Source organism: Drosophila nasuta, chromosome 3 (genome assembly GCF_023558535.2).
Source record: "Drosophila nasuta strain 15112-1781.00 chromosome 3, ASM2355853v1, whole genome shotgun sequence".
Lineage (NCBI taxonomy): Eukaryota > Metazoa > Arthropoda > Insecta > Diptera > Drosophilidae > Drosophila > Drosophila nasuta.
Window position 1 is genome coordinate 30684450 of NC_083457.1, and position 15685 is coordinate 30700134.

At 38.0% G+C, this 15685-nt stretch overlaps 2 protein-coding genes across 2 annotated transcripts; one reads left to right on the forward strand and one right to left on the reverse strand.

Annotated features, from left to right (window-relative positions):
• Window positions 1-3588: 3588 nt before the first annotated feature.
• On the reverse strand, window positions 3589-14394 carry LOC132790803 (uncharacterized). Its single transcript, XM_060799506.1, has 6 exons — window positions 14087-14394; window positions 13597-13672; window positions 6066-6234; window positions 5722-5993; window positions 3903-4016; window positions 3589-3795 (listed from the first exon to the last, which is right to left on the reverse strand). The coding sequence occupies exons 2-6, from the start codon at window positions 13663-13665 to the stop codon at window positions 3691-3693; spliced, it is 729 nt and encodes a 242-aa protein (XP_060655489.1). The 5' UTR covers window positions 13666-13672; window positions 14087-14394; the 3' UTR covers window positions 3589-3690.
• On the forward strand, window positions 7941-9868 carry LOC132790804 (uncharacterized). The gene is made up of 3 exons (XM_060799507.1): window positions 7941-8517; window positions 8597-8816; window positions 8920-9868. Exons 1-2 carry the CDS (start codon window positions 8332-8334, stop codon window positions 8810-8812), a joined length of 402 nt encoding a protein of 133 aa, XP_060655490.1. The 5' UTR covers window positions 7941-8331; the 3' UTR covers window positions 8813-8816; window positions 8920-9868.
• Window positions 14395-15685: the final 1291 nt, after the last annotated feature.

The following is a 15685-nucleotide window of genomic DNA, read 5'->3' on the forward strand; positions in this document are numbered from 1 at the left end:
AACAGCAGACCAGGAAATACAAATACACATTGTGGTACATATAAAGTGTGTGTGTAGGGTGTTGCTAGGTGTGCGTAAGTGTGTGTGTGAGTTGGTTTGTTGTATGTATAAAATGTTTATGTTCGTGTTGATACATTAAAGCCATGTCGGGGCGCTGCACGTGGCAACTGAAATTTGCATATGGCCACAGTCTGCAGACTACGGTAGCTACGGGCAATAATCACATTGCTTCAATTAAATGGTGTCGGCTTATTAATAATGCACAAATTTACCTTACTCCGACTTAATATGCGTTTGCCGTAAATAATCAAATTAGTATACATATATGCATTAAAATACAGTACTTGAATTTATATTTTATGTATGACCAAACCATTTGAAGATTAAAGCGAAACAGACGACAACAGCAACGACAGCAACGACAACAAGAACATCAGCAAGTAACTTAAATGAAAAACAGAACTTTAGTTTGAAAAGTTTTTACTTTTTTTGGGAGCCTCTAAGGCGCCCTTGGCATTCTCCGCTTCGTCTTTTTTCTTCTTGTCTACCGATGCTGCGGTTCTCTAGTGAGAGTACATAGAGAATATGAATATTTATATTCACCTGTTTGCACTCAATTTCCACAAACTCGGCCAATGAATATTTATAAAGTGCTGCGTCAGACAGTCAGTGAGTTTTACCGCCGATAGGTACTTGAATATTACGCATACGCAGCGTAGCGTCTTCGACATGTTAAATAAGTTGAGAGAGCTTTTCACTATAGAGAAATTTGCTGCTAATTGGGTGAAATTCAAATGAAATTTCCACCTTCGTAAGCTTCACATGCTTGTCTACTGCTAATCCATTGCTGTAAATCTTAAACTTGATATTCTCATGAGTGACGCACATAGTCAAGTTCGTTACGCATACGCCAGGTATACGATTGCCTGCTTTAGGGCGCACAGTAACTCAATATGTGAGTGAGTGTGTGTGTGAGTTGAGTTGCCTTTAATAATAAAGCCATACGCTTTCGACCCACACACTCGCATAAAAATACAAACAAAAAATAGAAAATAAAATCTAAAAAAAAACCTTTTCAATTTTCAACTGGCTATTTATTTTCTAAATTAGAAATAGCTTAAATATATATGTATGTATGTTGTGGTATATGTATGGAAGACTGTAAATATAATTTGTGCGGCACGTGCGTAAAATTTAATGAGCCGCCTGCTAGCGACCTACAAATTGAAGTGAATTGTACCGTCCATTGTTAACCTTTGGCTCCACACAGCACAGCAAAGCACAATACAAGAGTCAGAGTCAAAGAGTCCACAGCATGAGGCAGCAGAGAGTCAAGCCATTACATCTGCGCTGAAATGCTGCTGTGGATATATATACGTATATGTATGTATGTAGGTACGAATTTATTTATACATACTTATACCTAAAGTACATTTCACTTGTTTTTGTATTTTCATTATTCTTGCGTAGGCAAAAACATTTCCTCTGTTTATGTTTATCCAAGTTAAAATATTGATATATTTTTTGGCCATGTTTTGTTAGCAGTGGGAAGCATTTGCGGGTAAGTAGATATATTCTCCCTCTAATGTTTATGCTTTTCGGAGCATCCAGCTTCAAGCTTTTAGTTTTCAGTTTTCAGCTCTCAAGCATACTAGCTGGGCATAATTTGCAGCAGGCGGCGTTACGTGGTTTCAACTCGCTAAATGGTAATAAATTGCAAGCGCAACATTAATTAAGAAATTCAAAGAGCAGCCGCAAACCGCCGCATGGGCTCACATTGTGCTCCAAAACAAACTGATGCTGACCCTAAGGCACTCACACATACACACATACTTAGGCACTCACTAACACACACACATATTTACACACTCTCTCAACCATTGGCGACTTTGTGCGGCGAGGGTTAAAAGCATAAAAGCCCGAGGTGTTTAAGCATATTTGCACAATACATGCATGTAGACTACTACGTGTGTGTGTGTGTGTGAGTGCTTGCGTGTGTGTTGGTGAGAGTGTGTTAAACATTCAAACATGTGTGTTGTGTGGACCGTTAGCCAGTTCTTTGTCCCCGCGTCGAGCATCTCGCACAAGTGCCTGTGGTTGCTTGCAGAGTGTGAAATATTTTCCACACACACTCTCACAGCAAGCGCATAAGTGTATGTGTGTGTGTGCGTCTTTCTGTGCCAGAGTGAGTGTATATTTGTCTGCCATATCTTGTCTGGGGGTTCTGACCAGCAGCTCCTAAATAAACAACTGCGACGGTTTGCTATTTCCTCTTTAAAGTTAAATTTCGGGCATAAAGTTCGTGCCAATATGTTTCTCGACAATTCGTGCTTCTAGATCTACATACATATATGCTTGTGTGTGTGAGTGTGAGTGTGTGAATGTAAGTGTGAGCACGTTGGCCATTTGAACTTACACCAAAGATAAAACTATTCAATGCATTTGCTATTGTTGTTGTTGCTTCTATTGCTGTGTTGCTGTTGCTGAGGTCGTTGTGTGGTTTTTGACTTTATGGAGCGACCCTTTCAACAAATAACAATACTACACACGTTGAAGCAACATTCTAAACCAGAATGAAATGGCACATCTTGATATGCTTAAAGATGTCTGCGACTGAGACAAGTTTTAGCATTTATGATAATTTAATACATTTACATAAATCTATGTCTGCTGAGGCGTTCTTTAATTTATGATACGCTCTCGATTTGTATTTTGCTTTAAGAATGAATTCTTATCTACTTTATGTGCTCGCTGAGTTACAATAAAATTGAGCTTTTTGATATATGTAGATATTATGTATACGTACAACATATAATAACTTCATATCATAGTTTAGTAATTACTTAATTTATTATGTGTTATTGAGAGTAAGATTTATTTATGAGTGGCCTAGATTGCATTTTGCATTTAAAAGTTTATTTTCATAAATTTTATTTAGCCTCTGATTAAATGTAAAAATGAGTTGTCTTTCTAAACATTTGCTCGTTTATTTTGTTGTTATACCCGCTACCCATAGGCTGACAATCTGGTATGTTTAGTGATACCAAAAAACCAAAGATTGTTTTTGGTAAATTTGTAGAATTGTGCGGTATATTGATTTATTAAAAATTAATACCGCACTGTTTTGCTTTAATTAAAAATTTGTAGCGGGTATCTCACAGTTGAGCACACTCAACTGTAGGTTTCTTACTTGTTTTTTATTTTGCTTTGAGTCTACAATTTCAAGTATTGTTTTTTACCCGTAGAGTTACTATAAAATATAATTTTTGTTTATCTAAGTATACGTACAAAATATTATACATAACTTCATATTATTAATATTTCTTTATTATGTTATTTGTTTATATATTAACATATAATTTAACTACAAAATGATTTGTATATCAAGTATACGTACAATAAATCTTTACTTATTAATAGCAATGTTCGTTTATGCCGCATTGTATATGATATTGAGTGAAATCACAATTTTAATTTGATATACATATATTTAAAATACTTCACTTGCCTGTAGAGTAAAAATAAAATGGAGTTTTCTTTCATCTATTCCAGCAATATAATCTGCATATTAAGTATACGTTCAACATATTATACTGTTATATTAGTATTGTTCGTTTATTTCGTTTTATTATGTGTTATTGAGTATAAGCTTAAGAAACATATACAAATAGACTTTAAGGGGCATAGCACCTAGCCCTGATAGGGTAGAACGGGGGCCTGTTGAACCTGCTGAACGCCGCCGCCGGCCAAGTTGCCGAGGCTCACCTGCAGGGAGCGCAAAATGCCGATGGGAATCTGTTGAAAAGTGAAAATGGCAAAGTAATTTAATCAAAAAACGTACAGATAAAACAACTGCGACCAAGCTGCTGATGCCGCACGCAAAAAGTAAAAAGGCCACTCACCTCGAGTGCGCTGCCAACGACATTGCCCTGAACCTGAGGCGCAACGACGTGTTTTTGGACTTGTGGTCTCTGTACATAGGTCTTGGATGTGGCCACCGTCTTGGCCGATGAGTGCTGAGCGGGAGAGAGAGAGAGAACGCTTACAATTAGTTGAATTTTAATGGAATAAAAAAAAGACCAACAAATCAAAAAACGACTTTTAAATGCCCAAAATTTCATTACTTAGGCTGCTGCTTCTGTTGCTTCTGCCACCGAGAAAAGCCAAAACAAATTACGACATATCAAATTACATAAAATTGCATGCACAAAACTTTTGGAATTGTTTCAACAAGTTGAGGGCGTGTGGCATGGGGGTCATCTGGTAATGCTGTTGATGCCATCCACAAATGTTTTAAATAAATTTACAGCATAAAATGGGCAAATGTTTTGACCCCAAAAAGCGAAACTTGCTGCACACCAAAAGCCAAAAACTGTAGCCAGCAGCTACAGATATTCCTACGAGAATAGCTGTAGGTTGATCAGTACTGTGTGTATGTGGGCGTGTTGTGCGTGTGTGTGTGTGGGTGTGGTTGTTGTGGTACCAAACCGCAGCTCATCGTGTGTACTGCGTGTGTGCATTCCATGTCCTCTTGTTGTTATTCTGACTGTTTGTGTTACCTTCGTCGGCTCATCAGAGTGCGACGACACCGGGACCGGCACCTGGTGGACAGTCTCCTCATCCTCATCCGGCTGTGGCTGTGCCAACTGCGTAATGTATACGTTGGTGCGTTGGCGTTGACGTGGACGTTTCACACGTAGGCGTGGTCGCTTGACAATTATTACGGGCGTTGGTGTTTGTTCCCGCACAATCTGAACGCTGCCTGCGGTTGGCACTGCGGCTGTTTGTACATGATTTTCATTGATTTCGCCGGCCGCACTGTGGTCTGACTAACATGGACAGATTAGGGATACATTCGAACGTACTTAGACACACAAACACACGTTATAAAGTATTATTGCACATTGCGCACACACAAAATTCGACACTGCTTTAAACCACGACTAAATGGTTAATTCAAGTTGTATTTAGCAGAGTAAATATTTGATGTAAATAGTTTGGTGACTAATCCATCCTAATTTCCTGTGTGTAAACATTATTAAGTTGTGATAAAATATTTACGACCCTTTCACAAACTGTTCTCAATCGATATAAAAGTATGTACAACATTTTGGAAATTAATTTGTGTTAAAATTTTCACGACTCTTTTACAAAATGTTACCAATGAAATAATATTTTTAAAATGAATTTTCATTAACAATTTATAATCGATTTTCTACCAAATCTCTTCACTAAATATATAATATTTTAAGCATTAATTTTCATTGCTATTGTTTACTAATAGATGGCTAAAAAAGAAACTCTTAAAATCACACTGTGTGGTATAATTTTAAGCTTATATCGGAGGAATAGTAAATACGATTATTATCTATAAAAAACGTATATTTTTTAACTTTTGATAAATGGCTATTCTTTGTAATATTTTGAAAAAGGAAGGATGAGCATTCTTAATAAATATATCATAATGTAAGCATTAATTTTCATTGCAATTACTTTACTAGTGGATGGCAAAAAAACACTTCTAAAATCACATCTTGTGGTATAATTTTAAACACTTCTGCAATTACATTTTGTGGTAAGATTTTCAGCTCAAATCGGAAGTATAAGAAATACGATTTATATTCTATTCAATATTTTAAAAAAAGGGGTGATGAATATTTAGGTGTATTTTCTTAAATATTTAAATTGCTCTTCATTTCAATGCTTTTAGCTATTACTTACGCTTGGGGCAATCAGCGAATACTTCTTTGGCGGCTTGACACGCTGCACATACGTGGCTCGAGTGGGCAGCACAGCTGGTTGATCGTCCAATGGCACTGGCGCTGCGGTCAAATGTTGTGGTGTGATCTGAACAGAGGAGCCGGAAGTTTTGCCCGGCCGATGGGACTCAGCACCGATGTAACCGTGTTCCCCAACGCTGCCGCCCAGCACAGCACTGGCGCCCACTTCATCATTGGCCTGGGCTGCGGCATATGCGCCGCCAGCTGTGCGTCCTGTGTGGACATAGAATAAACGCGTTACCATCCAAATCAATTAGTAATGCCCAAAATGGTGGCACACCGTACCGTTAAGACCACCGCCGAGACCGGCGGCAGCACGCGATCCCCATGGAGTGCCCGCCGATGCGCTGAGTCCGCCGTGGGCAGAGTTACCCGTTAGTAGGCCGCCTAAACCGGCATCCGCATGGTAGCCGGCAAAGTTGACGCCTACTTTGCCATCTTTTAGCGTAATCAGCTGTTGAGCGAGAGAGGTGTGTGAGTTAGCCAAAGTTAGTTATTTACACGTTGCGTATGCTTGATGTTATTGAAAGTTGAGCGCTTTGTTTAGGCCAAAAGTTTGCCATAAGACATTTGGCCATTTTTCACAAATAGTCAAAGTTTTGTGTCCGCCCCCTCAACAAAACTTTTAGGTGAACACCTTAAAATGTAGGCAACAAGTTTGTACACATCATTTTTCGGGGTATCCTACGGTAAGATTTAGAGGCCATTACTCAGTCTCCCGTTGCAAAGATGCGTCAATCAATTTTAATTAGGTTTCGCAACTTTCTAATAAAATCCAAGTGCGAGTATTATTGAAATTGATTTGAACACCTGCCTAAATTTAGTTGGAAATCTTTAAATCGGGAAGAAATCTTTAAGTCTACGAGTCGTATACTTGTTTTGATAGCCCACAGATAGCAGCTGAGCAATCTTATCAGTATAATGAGAAAATCTCACAGAGAGTCAGAATAAACTTTTCAGTGTTAAAATATTGTTTAGATGGATTAAATTTGCTTTTGTGCTTTTGAAAGAAGTGTTTAATCTTGTATTTACATTCTTCTCCATAACAGTCTTGGTCATGCTTGTATGTATGTAATTATAGTGGAGATCGTTATGCACATATTTGAAGTCGATAGACCTGCTATCAAAGTGATAAAGCTTTCATTTATATGATTAGCAATACATAAGTGATTGAGAGTATTTGAATTGGAGATAGGAGTTCAGCAGATATCATATAACAATGGGGCTCCCCATTTCAAGTGTATCACAATGTTGTACACTTGGCGCTGTGATCAGACTTTATCTGGAAATTGTGAATTGACGGGGAATACAACTGGTTAATTAAACTGATCAACAAACGAGTTGAAATTATCTTACAATGCGATAAAAACAACTAAGAAAACTACACTCGAGTGTGCTCGACTGAGAGATACTCGGTAGTCATTTTGAATAAAAGCAAAATAGTGCGGTATTATTCTTAAAATATACCAAATAATATATATAATATATACTAAAATATACCGAATGCCTTATTTGGTATATTGTTGAAGTACCGCATTCGAAATATACAATAGAAGTAAAATATATCAAATTGCAGCGAAAGCAGTTAAAAAATATAAAATTTTTTTCCGATCGAAATAAAATTTTCACGAGTCTTAAATACTGTAGTTATTATTATCTGTACCAAAATTTTCTAGCTTCAAAATTACGCTTTTTATTCAATTTGCGAAAAATTTAAAATATGAAACAAAAATAATCTGCGAGCAAACATTACAAGAGCTGTCGAAATATTATAGGTCTATCTTTTATAGTATCTTAGATCTACATAGGTGGTCATACGGGCGAAAAGAAAGGCACACGGACATGGCTTCATCCTTTTTGGAGTCAAAATTGATCAGTTTTTGCCATAAATCACTTTTTTTTATTTAAAGTTAAAGTTCTAATAAATCTTTCTAAAAGACTCTCGCATCCCTTTATGTTGACCAGTGTAACGTGCGTTACAAAATGGTAAAAAATGGTAAATATTTGCACAGCTTGTGGCTACTTCACTACCAAGCGACATAAAGTGAAGTTAATTTAGTTAAATGCATGGGTAAATAGGCTGTGGGCCGACATGCTGACATACTTACAAAATCTATGTATATGATAGCGAGTGATAAGGTGATAAGCGTCAGTCGCTTAGAGGTTGTGAACGTGTTTAGACATTTGTTTTCAGTCAGGGTGGAGACAATGACGTAGTTTCAGGGAAAAAACGTGAAATTGCAAAGTTGATTGAATTGCAATCTTCAGACAAACATAAACAATTAGCAGTTGTGCAGAAACAAACTGTAATAAACATCAATACAACAGAGATCGGAAGAGAAAGAAAGCAAGAAAGTGAGAGAGAAAAAGTGTGGAAAATAATAAAACAACTGAAACTGATAAGCGATATCCGCAAAACAAACAGAACATCAATAATTTCCAACTGTTAACTTCTCGGCGATTATTTCGGCTGCCACAGCGCGCAGTGCAGAGCAGTGTTGTGTTTGTGTGTGGCAGGTGCTGTTGCTGTTGCTGTGTGCCACATGTTGTCATGTTGACAAAACGAGCTGGAACGACAACGCTTATCAGCCTGTGGCTGATGTTGTGGCTGACGTCTGGTGCCAACGGCGCCACGGTCACCTGGGGCCAGGTCAACAAGTACGCCAGCACGTTGCATGCACAAGATGTTTACTTGCCACATCCGGAAATGGATGTGGATGTTGTATATGGTTCACAGGTAAAAGAATAAACTGTTGCCTTTTTGTTTCGTGCGTATATAAACTGAGCTCTTTCACTACACACACACTCACCCACAGAATGACCAAGCTATCGATGGCTATACGATAACGGCAGTGCACGCCTATGATATGACACCGCTGGCGTTGCATGGCGGAGATGGTGGCACCGCACAGCTGCTAAGTGGCGGCGTGGGTCAACAGCATGCCAGGGTACGCTTCAAGCGGCACTCGACCGACGACCAATTGCCCGAGGCGATGCACTTTCAGCTGGTCATTTACGGTATCAACCTGTGATAGCGTAAGTAACTCCAACTCTCTCTCTCTCTCTCTCTCTATCACTTTTTTGGTCTCTCTTTAACTAACTTTTTGTGTCTCTCTCTCTTTTTTCAACTTTACTGCAGAGTTTAACAAGTTTCTGTTGCTGCTTCGTTTTTGATTTTTGGTTTTTTGTGTTAGTCAAATGTTTCGCAACTTAATTAAGTTCCAATTAAACTTTGTATGCGATGCTGGGACAGCTTCCTGCTTCGAGACAGATAGTTGTGTTAACTAAATTATAATAATGTCATAATTAAGAGCATGACTTGTGCTTATTTATATGGAAAATGAGAAAAATTCCAAGCATCATCCAACGAACGCACTTTGACAGCATCAGGCGACAACTTGGCTGCTGCTGCTGATGCTGTTGCGGCTGCTCAACCTGCAACATGTAATGAGATGCAAATGCATTGTTGCACACACACAGGGGAAGAGTGAGTGAACCGCTTGGTGGTTTGGTTTGCAAGCATAAGTCGATTTAAGCGCCTGATAAACTCTGTTAAACCAGATTCCCTGGCGTCGCATCCCGCCGCACTTAACATGTGCAATGTGTCTCGTAAGCAGCTTCTAGGCGATTAAGGAATCATTTACCTGCATCTCAAGCCCGGAGAGAGCGGAAAACTTTGCTGCACTTGGTCGGGAGCAGAGTCACTCGATTGTAAATAAGTTGCTTTTAACTATAAGCCATTCGCACTTAATATAGTACATATGTATATATAGCAAATGTTATGTTTAACTTAAGCTTCAGCTTTGAGAGTAATTGACAAGCAACATTAAATGAACTCTACGAAAATGGAATCTATTTACTTCTTTTCTGTGATTTAAAAGGCTTAACAAACCAAAGTTAATTTGCTAAACTGCTTAGCTTATCCATTAGTTTCCATTAAACATACAATCAGAACTCGAAATACGAGTATTTTAACATTAACATTAACTGTCTGCAGTCTGAGTTATGATGCTACATTTTGCAACTTCATTTAATCAATTTTGTATACCAAATTCAATAAATGGCAATGATAAAGAGCATATTTTGCAATTCATGTGCTCTGCTTTAATGTGATTCCCTAAGCATTGCTTATTTTCAAAAAATACGAGTTTCATACAAATATATCGAGAAACAGGAGCTAAGAGCTGACTTGCAGCAGTAGCATAAATATCTCAAGAGGGTGATTAAAGCAGTGAGCAGCAGAGAGAGCAGCAGAGTTCACAAATGCTCCATTGTTCAGATAAGCACTGAAAGTTTCTGTTAGTCAGCAAAACAGCAGGTCTTAGCACAAAAGAACTGTTTTTGACCTGCAATTGTAAATTTGCGCATATTTATTTGACATTATTTAAAATGGGCAATCTCTCTCTCTTTCGGCATTGTTGTTTGCTTGTTAAATGTTTGCACGAATCCATTGAAATACATTTCTGAGTTCAATTGAGCTATCAGGATTGTAAATGTGTTTATTAGCTAGCTAGTAGTAGAGTAGGTAAAGTATTTACAGAACTTGCTATAACTTAATGATTAACATCAGGGTGTACAGAACAACAATGGGGCACATTGTGCTCAACAAATTTACGTTACGTTCAGATTAAAGATATTCTTTCTGGAGTGTATGGGTGGAATGTGAGAGTTTTGTGGGAGGTTTGTGATCCTTAATAACTTTCAACTCTTAACAGAGTCTCCACATCTTTGATGTAGCAGCCGCAAGCAAAGCAAAAGCAAAAGCAACATAATACAATACAACAAAAAGGGCTAAGCAATTTGCATGAATTCTGGGAAAAACCACCGCTAACTGCAACCCTTCTCGCAGGCCTTAATTTCAATTTCAATTGTGTACAATTCCCACGACCACACACACACACACACATTCATACTATACATAGCGCGGCCACAACAAATGCAAATTTCATGCATGCGTTGATTAAAATCTAAATTTCGTGCACTTTGCCCAAAACCCCGGAGCCATAAACAAATAGAAATAAAACCAAGTGCCAAGATTTGCCCAACTGCAAAAATGAGGGCAAAGTGCCTAAAATTGTTACAGCTGGCGGCAAGTCCGCAAACTTCCCTCAAAAAAAAAAAAACTGCAACAGACACGCCAAGAGAATGAAGCGAGGCACCCTTAAAAACACGATGCCCCGCTAAGTGCCCAAAAGGCAAACAGATAGAGAAATGGGCCAAGTTAACCATGCAGTTGGCCTTTTGCCACCTGGGTCGCAGTTCGCACAGATGCGACAAAGCATGGCGGCGGTTGTCACCCAGAACATGACAGCGAACACACACAGTCAAATATAAATTTGCTTGGCGCATTTTGCTTGCACAATGCGGCGTATGAGTAATTATTTGAATATAACATTTTCCCGTTGCGTATTATTGTAGTAACTGATTTCATATGGACTTGGGTTAAAGTTCAAGGTGATCAACGTTATTAAAATGATATATAACTGGTGGCCCTTGGTCAAGGAGCTTAGCTGGAAAACGCCAAAACACTCGATGTCGTCGAAGTCGTGTGCTAACGCTCGTAGATTAATGATAGTCGAGAGTCGTTTTAATGTTCGCAAAGTAATTACCCATTTGTGCCTTCGGCGTGCAATTACACGAACTGCTGAATAACCGAAACACTAAAAATTCTTCATTACAGCCATTTAATAGCCGCCACATTGCGCAATACTTTAATGGGCTCGAAAGCCGTAATGGAAATTGAAGTGAATTCAACCCGCAATTTGCAACTGCATCCAGCAAATAGATCAAATCAAGAGTTGGTCCAGTGAAGTGTTGCCACTTTTAAATGTGCAGCTAACCACAAATAAAATCAACACCGACATTTTTATGCCGCCAGCCATCCATCGATGATGCTGCTCTGCAATATTATTGCCAATAAAATTTTCGTAGTGTTGACAGTTTATGCAGCGAAATAATAAAAGAAAAAACTTTGTTATGCCAAGTGTATTTATACGCCCTAATGGGATTGACCTTAAGGTCAACTTGAGTTGAGAGCTTTTAATACCCGCTACCCATAGAGTAGAAGGCTATTTTAACATAGTGAGACGGTATGCATGTCCGTCTTTCCACCTGTCTGTCTGCCTGTCCGTATGAACATCTATCTAGATCTCAGAGACTTTAAGAAATAGAGATCAAGTTTGTTTCAAATTTTTCCCACGCCTACTTCAGCGTATTTTTAAAGATAGGGAATTTTGGTACAGATAATAATAACTATAGTATTTATGATAGCTAAGAATTTGGTTGTGATCGTATGAAAATTGTAGAAGTTATTTGAGAAATACTTTTGTATGGCAAATTACGTATAGGGTCTTAACTACTTTGGCAGCAAATATGGTATATTTTCAACAGTAGGGTATATTTCGAATATAGTACTTCATCGATATACCAAATACAACCTAAGGTATATTTCAGTACTTTTGCGGTATATTATTTGGCATATTTTTAGAATGTACAGTACCGCACTCTTTTATGTTTATTCAAAATCAACAGCGGGTATCTCACAGTCGAGCACACTCTATTGTAGCTTTCTTAATTGATCAAAAAGCTGTTGTTCATTTAATAAAATGTATTGTGAGGAATGCCTACCTGAAGTTTTTATAAATTTATAATATATTTTTATAATTATGTATTTTATACTTATATATAAATTTATTTTTTCTTTATTTTATATCTTTTTATATTTTTATATATTTATTTATCTCTTTATATATATATTTTTTTAAATTTGAATACAAATGAAAATACCTGAACTTCTTAACGCCTCAATAAATGCAAGTGAGAAGTCAACTCAAAGTCCATAAAATACCAAAAGTTGCACATACGCTATGTGAGCACTTTGAGCTGGCCAACAATTGGCATTTGTCTGGCTGCTCAGTGGCCAGTGAATATGGCTTCTGTGTGGCCCAACAACAATATGTGTGCAATCATTTATTTGAAGCAATGAATTGCAAATTCTTTTTTATGTTCGTTTATTCAAACAAAAAAAAAGTGCCTGAATGGTAACCATCTCGTATTTCTGACTGCCAAGTATATTTTTATTGGTTATTTACACAAGTGCCAAAACGATTATCAGCCCTTGAACTTGAATAACAAAATATGAGTATATGTATTTGAATATTCAGTGCGTTGCCAATCGAAAATATAGCGTGTTCTGTTCGCTGTTTAAACAAAAGGAAACGTGTTCTATGGAATAGTTAATTTGTCTGCAAACTTGATAATTTAGACATACATGTGTGAAACATAGACAAATAATAAAGTAAATGTGCATAAATGCAAATTGAGAGCGTGGTTTCTAACTGTATAGAAAATAAATAGTAATAAATTCATCAAATCTTTATTACAAATACAAATTTAATGGACAGCCTAAGAAGATATGAAATTCTATAAAAAATACTAATCTCCTACACCACAATTTCTTTTATTCAAATGAAAATAAATTTTGTATTTGTTTTTTTAGCCAATAAAAACAATCTCTACGTGGCTTTAGGCAAATAATACATTTGAGTTTAGTGTTCAATTATAGAGAAATTTGCATTTTGCAAACAATTGGTAAAGGAATTAATCACAATCAAGGCGTAAAGTATGAGCGTGTTGAGCTTTGTTTATGCAGAAAGTTTGGTAAATATCTCGCATCAGTGCCTACTAGTTATGGAAGGTTTTAAAATGCCAAAAACAACAGAAACTCGGGCACATACTTATACGAACTTGCAGCAGTAAGTTAGTTAGCTTGTTAGTTGTTGCTTATTGCTGTTGTTGGTACTTGGTAATAACTCACCTGTGCAGGGCTCAATGTAACTTGCAACAGCAGCAGCAGCAAGCAAGGTGCTACGAATTTGGCAAACATTTTGTAGCTGAAAAATATAAGAGACGAAAACCGGGTGAAACAAAATTAATTTCTTGCTTGGCTAGCAGCTGCCCCTCGTTGCAACATCGCAAAAGCAAAAGCCGGGTGTTGGCCCACAGAGAAACATGCCAAACAAAAGACTCGACTGTTTTTGTATGCTGGTCTCGCATAGTACAATAGACGGATAGACGGACAGCCGCATAGCTGGACAGTTGGACAGCCGGATTGCCGGACAGTCGGACAGACCGAGAATTAAAATTCTTGGAGCTGAAGTAGGCGAAGTCAAGCATAAGTGAGGGTATTTCACATGCACACAGAGACGAGGCAAAACTAATTTGCAGGCAGCCTCTTCACACAGCTCGCACTCTGGCATATATAGTATCAAGCTATTATGTAGATTTGTTCTTAACACAATTTGTACCTCTATCTGGTTTCCACCCGTGTCTCACTCTTTGCGTTTTTGTTTTTTTCTTTCGAACACTTTAGGCTTGGCTTATTAATAAATCTCAGCTAGACAGAAACTCGTCCACTCGCGTCGCGTTGCCGTTTAGCACTGAGTCTCCTCGGTTTTGAGTCAGCGCCTCAAGTCTGAATCTGAGTCTGAGTCTGAGCTTAAACTTGAAACTCGTAACGCGAATACGGGGAATTGCCTGTTCACTGTCTGTCTGGTTGGTATGTTTTGACTGCTCAAACGCGGGAGCTGGATGTCAGCTGAACTGGATTTGAGGCGCAATTTAAATGCAAACGTCTGTTTATATAGGAGCTCATCTGTTCAATGGCTTTGATGCGTATTGAACAGTCAGATAGAATCGCCTAGCGATAAGTACCGAGATGATAAAGACGTATGACATTATTACATTTTATTTAATGCCCTTATAAGTATATTCTTATGCAATAACTGAGCTATTACATTGCGCATACGCCCCGTATGCGGGACATTGAAGTTTTATAAACCGGTTCGAGTACTCGCCGTTGCAGTTGTTACTCCGTTTTATCACCGAAAAGCAGGCCAACAGGAAAAGCTTTTATATTTTGCTAGCGAGTCGAAATATTTGGCAATGTGGCTGCCGCTGCTGCTGCTGCAATGCCAGTGGTTGCAATTGACCATAAAGCTGTGTTTGTCATTTAATTCGCTTCGTCGTCGTTGCGGTTCAATTTCCATTGTGGTCGTACTCAACTTTTTCTGCCAACTGCCAACTACCAACTGTGGCATGCAACTCTCTGCATGCGTCACTGTGCAGTATAATGATCTGAAGGCCAGTCAATCACTGGCTTTTTCACAAAAAAAACAAGAAGCAGAAAACAAAAGTTAAAAACACTCTCTCGAAATTCGAATTCAACTCAATTGCCACATCATAACGCGTCAGAGCACAAGTCAAATGCCATTGGCCATTTCTTTTTAGCTGATTTTTAAACTCAGCTATCTCAAATGGGCAACGGGATGAGAGGGAGGAGAGGGAAAAGGCTGTTGTTAAGCTGGAGAAACGTTCAATGTTCAATGTTAAACGTTCTTTTTTTCGCTCTTGTCCTAATAAGCGCTCATTAAATATTCAAATGACAAAATCGACAGCCGCGCAACGCCTGGATAGACAACTAAGCTAATGTATTTTGCCTTTTGTTCGATTCGATTGTCCACGCAGCGCATGGCACGTGCTTGATGAATTTAAATGCGTAATCGAAATCAAATGCCCAAAAAAAGGGCCGATTCCAGTAGAAAAAATAAAAGAAAATAATTAAATATGTAGAATTTGTACGCTTCAATTTACTGGCCGACAATTCCTTTAAGTTTTTCATCACAGTCCGCATGATTTACTTGCCAACGCCCTCTCCCATAGAAGTGTTAGGGAATAACCCAAGCTTTCCCCTTCGTTTGCTTTCTTTAACCTCTTTATCGCACAAACCGTTGACATTGAATCAATAATATAATCGCTGTCTATTGGCAATCATGCTCTCGCATTCGATTTGGATCATGAAAACAATTTTATAAGCTAACAACAAACTCCAAATTAATTCAAGAATT

Coding starts and splice junctions, on each gene's coding strand:
- LOC132790804 (XM_060799507.1), top strand. CDS start 8,332: ATGTTGACAAAACGAGCTGGAACGACAACGCTTATCAGCCTGTGGCTG. Junction 8,518..8,596: donor ATGTTGTATATGGTTCACAG/GTAAAAGAATAA, acceptor ACTCACCCACAG/AATGACCAAGCTATCGATGG.
- LOC132790803 (XM_060799506.1), bottom strand. CDS start 13,665: ATGTTTGCCAAATTCGTAGCACCTTGCTTGCTGCTGCTGCTGTTGCAA. Junction 5,994..6,065: donor TCTCGGCGGTGGTCTTAACG/GTACGGTGTGCC, acceptor ATGTCCACACAG/GACGCACAGCTGGCGGCGCA. Junction 3,796..3,902: donor TCGTTGGCAGCGCACTCGAG/GTGAGTGGCCTT, acceptor ACTTTTCAACAG/ATTCCCATCGGCATTTTGCG.